At 46.7% G+C, this 3,675-nt stretch overlaps 1 protein-coding gene across 1 annotated transcript in view; it reads right to left on the reverse strand.

The window, feature by feature from the left end:
- FAM161A (family with sequence similarity 161, member A) overlaps positions 1-3,490 on the reverse strand; it is a 6,155-nt gene extending 2,665 nt beyond the window's left edge. The window contains exons 1-3 of the mRNA XM_010141266.1: positions 3,324-3,490; positions 1,904-3,085; positions 1,324-1,491 (exon numbers count right to left, since the gene is read on the reverse strand). Coding sequence (XP_010139568.1) covers positions 1,324-1,491; positions 1,904-3,085; positions 3,324-3,484 — 1,511 coding nt within the window. The 5' untranslated portion in view covers positions 3,485-3,490. The remainder of the gene's footprint in view (positions 1-1,323; positions 1,492-1,903; positions 3,086-3,323) is intronic.
- Positions 3,491-3,675: the final 185 nt, after the last annotated feature.

A 3,675-nucleotide genomic window follows, 5' to 3' on the forward strand; every position in this document is an offset into this window, starting at 1 on the left:
GCCCTTTCCCTCTCCTCCTGCCTCTTGCCCTTCCTGTCCTCTGCCCTTCTGCAGACGGCTCTGCGTTAAGGCAAGTCATTCACCATTCTGAGGGGGTGAACTTGCTCTCTAGGGTGGCTTTCTACAAACCTAATTATCTGTGGGAAGAGCACTTACACTAATATACCTTATTACCCAGCCTAGCTGAAATGAGCATTAGCCAGCTAAGCCCTCGCACCAGCCTTAACGCCTCAGCGCCAGGGAGGTAATCTTGCGTTGTAATAACATAATTTGCAGTGCAGACAAGAATTAAGCGTGAGTGTTTCACAGTGCTCCTGAAATCTGATTAAGCTAAATACTGCAATGTGAAGTTCGCTGTTGAATGAACTCAAATCTCATCTCTAAACACACCCACTGTCTCTCCTAACCCTCCTCCCTGATACTGTAACTCAAATTGTTTTCTGCGTCTGTCCTAGAGTCCGCAGATCATCTGCCCAAGGACACTAACACGACAAAGCTCCCGTCGTTAACGGTATCTGCTGGCCCTGTTGCACAAGCAGCTGGGCTTGAGCTCTGACTCTACCAAAATAGTGAGGAGAGATGGGATGGCCCGCTCTGACCTGTGCCTCTGCCCCTGCGCCTCTGCGCTCCGGGACCCCCTGTAAGCCCTCCGAGACCACCGCTGCTCCCTAGGTGAGCTTCGGCCGTCCTTGGGGGAGCTGGGCACAGATGCGCACGGGATAGTCACAAGCAACATGCTGGCTGCAAGGCTGCTTCTGGCAGCGTAAAGTCTGTCAAGAATAAATCCACTGTTCTCTATTTTAGCTATAAAGAAAGATGAGACACGTGTAAAGCAAAAAAAAACCAAAAAACCCCAAAAGAAAAGAGGAAACCTCATTTGTTACCTTTCAACTCGCAGCCTCCGCCCTCATTTCAGAACGATCTCTACCCCGGAGCGTACTCTAGGTGCCTTAAAGTTGAGTATGGAAACCTAAGAGGTGCTACCAGCAGTGCCACGGTATCTGTAACTACACTACTCCTCTGCCTTTTGATCTCTTTTCAAACTCTTCCTTTGTCGTTGATGTGTCAGTTGAGACAACCCAGGGGTCTCCGGTTAGCTAATCTCTATGAGGTGGAACATGCAGATCGAAACCGTTAGAACACACAACAATTTCCCAGCTGAAACACTAAATTTGGCCACTTTTTTAGCGCCTCCTCGTACAGTGCGTGATGAATCAAATGTGTAATTATGAAAACTTAAGACTGTGCTATTTTTTTACGTTGTATGTTTAACATAGAACGTAGAATGAGCGGTTCGGCATTCAGGGGAATGCAGCAAAATACCTGAATGTTCTTAATTTGGATTTAGACATCTGAGCTAGGCTCTGGTGTGGGTCATTGGCCTCAGCCCGGGCTGTTACCATTCTCTGGAATTTTTTCGTTCTCTGTTTCTGCTTGGTTCTGTTCCTTTTTTGTTGTTCTTCCAGCTTCCTCTTTTCCTCAAGTGAATTCCTGGTGGAAAAATAAGCTAAGGCTGAATTACTTTTAAATCAAGAGCAAGACTTTGAAGGGAGCTTTGGCAAAGGAGTTTCAAAAGAGGAAAACAGGGTGAAAATAGGGTTGGCATAAGAGGACACAAGGTCTGTGCCATTTGAAGGGATTCAGGAGTATTCTGGGAAACAGCTGCCAACTGTCCCTTTCCTGTGTCCGCTCCGAGAGAACTGCACTACTCTAACCATCGTAAATGCTAATTAAGTCCTGTACCAAAATATTTTAAGTGTTCTATTGCACTTAAGCCCTTGCATTAAAGTATTAAGTCACCCATTCAGTGCATGGCAGAACTGACTCCCTGGGTGGCACTACAGAAGGAGCCTGTCTACCCTTGGAGCCCATACAACCCCTAGAGCATCCCTGCAGCAGTCACCTTACGGCTTGTAGTCGTCGTCTTGTGGACTCTGTGCTTTTGGGCGACTTTGATTTTCTAAGTCCTGAGAGCCGTGGGCTTGCACTGGACTGTCTCGCTTGAGGCGTACGTCTTGGAGAGGCATACGGCCAGCGCGTTTCTTTCAGCTTTTGCTCATCCGCTTCAATGTCCTTCAAAATCTTCCCCTTGTTTGAGGGAATATACGGAGTACGGAGCTCGAACGGCTGACAGACTGTGAGGTGTTGCACTTGTTTTTGTTGCAGGAGCCGTTTCTGAAACTTCTGGTGTAGTAGTTCAAAGTCTGGAACGCTTGATTTGACCTTGGGTTTGTGTTCCGTTTCCTTTGGTTCAAGGCACTTGTGTTTCTTCTTGTTGGTGTTTGTTAACGCCAGTCTGCTGTTGGGTAGAGCTGAATTACGTAGCAGCTCCTCCGCTCTCATCCTGATCCTGATTTCTCTGTAGAGCTCTTCCTCCTTTAACCTGTCGTTAACAGCTGGACTATAGACACGCTTAGGAACTGGTTTGGCTTTGAACAGGTTTGGTTTTGTTTCAGGTGCAGAAAGGTCCCTTAACTGCATTTTCCTGATTTCGTTCCTTTGCTTCTCTCGCTCGATGAATTTAAATGGCTTCTGAGAAGCCAAGAGCTTGAGTTTGCTTCTCTCCTTCACAGACCTCCGGCGTTCTTCGTTGCGTTGCATGATTTCGTGGTAGAGCGGAAGGAAGATGGCAGCAGGCACTGGATTGGCTCGGAATTTTTTCTGACACTCCGCTTCTTCCTCTAATTGCTTCTTCAACAAGTTATTTTCCATTTCAATCTGCGACTTGGTCTTGATGTTCTGTTCTTTTTTTCTAGCTTCTCTGATGGTCATCTGGAAGGGCTTGGGCACAGTAACTTTTGGTGACCAGGCTTTCTGTTTCTTCCGAGTCACTCTGAAGGCTGGTGAGCTCGGAGAGCTGTGTCTGATGCGGGAGATGTAGTCTTCCACCGAGAACCCGTCCCACATTTTTTCAATCCTTTCCTTAGCAAACGCAGACGATCCAGTTTCGCTACTATTTTCTTCAAACGCTAATTCCGTGTCAGATCCATCAGATATACTTGAGCCTAAGGGGTCACTTAAGTCAGAGTCTGAAAAGGATTTGTGCAAATTTAGAGGCTGATACGAGCTCTTCTCCCAAGTTGGCCTTTAAAAAATGAAAAAAAGATTGGTTTGAGTCCAGTCCAACATTGATGCAAAATCTGTAACTTCCACTGTAAGGTACCATCATCAGAAAAAAATTAACAGCACTGGTGGGGAAGAGGAGGGGGGAGGAGGAGGGAAGAGAGAAGCACTTTCCAGCCCCAGAAAAATAACTGCTGGTTTTTTATAGATGTCTGCAAAGCACTGGAGAATCCTCAGACAGAAGGTACTGCCAAACTTACCGACAACACCCAGCAGAAGCAGCATTTTTCCTCTCGGAGGGCTGGAGTCCTTTCAAATACATCTTATTCCGATACATACTCTCTAATTTTGCCATGGTCTCCAGGTGGGCGTTCTTCAGCTCCTCCAGCTTCAGGTAATACTCTTGATTTGAAGTGCACATCTTGGAAAAGTCTATCGGCTTGCCGCAGGCTCCAGTTAGGGAGCGGGTCTGCTCTCTGTCGGTGTTCGCGTCCAAATCCAAACCACCCTGGAAGAGAAGTTTATAAAGTCTTCCGACTGTCAGAAGAAAGGGAAACAAGGTTCTTAATGCCGCTTTTCCCTAAATCCATCTAATGGATGACAGTAACAGCC

This window comes from Buceros rhinoceros, unplaced genomic scaffold (assembly GCF_000710305.1).
Source record: "Buceros rhinoceros silvestris isolate BGI_N320 unplaced genomic scaffold, ASM71030v1 scaffold30158, whole genome shotgun sequence".
NCBI classification, from domain to species: domain Eukaryota; kingdom Metazoa; phylum Chordata; class Aves; order Bucerotiformes; family Bucerotidae; genus Buceros; species Buceros rhinoceros.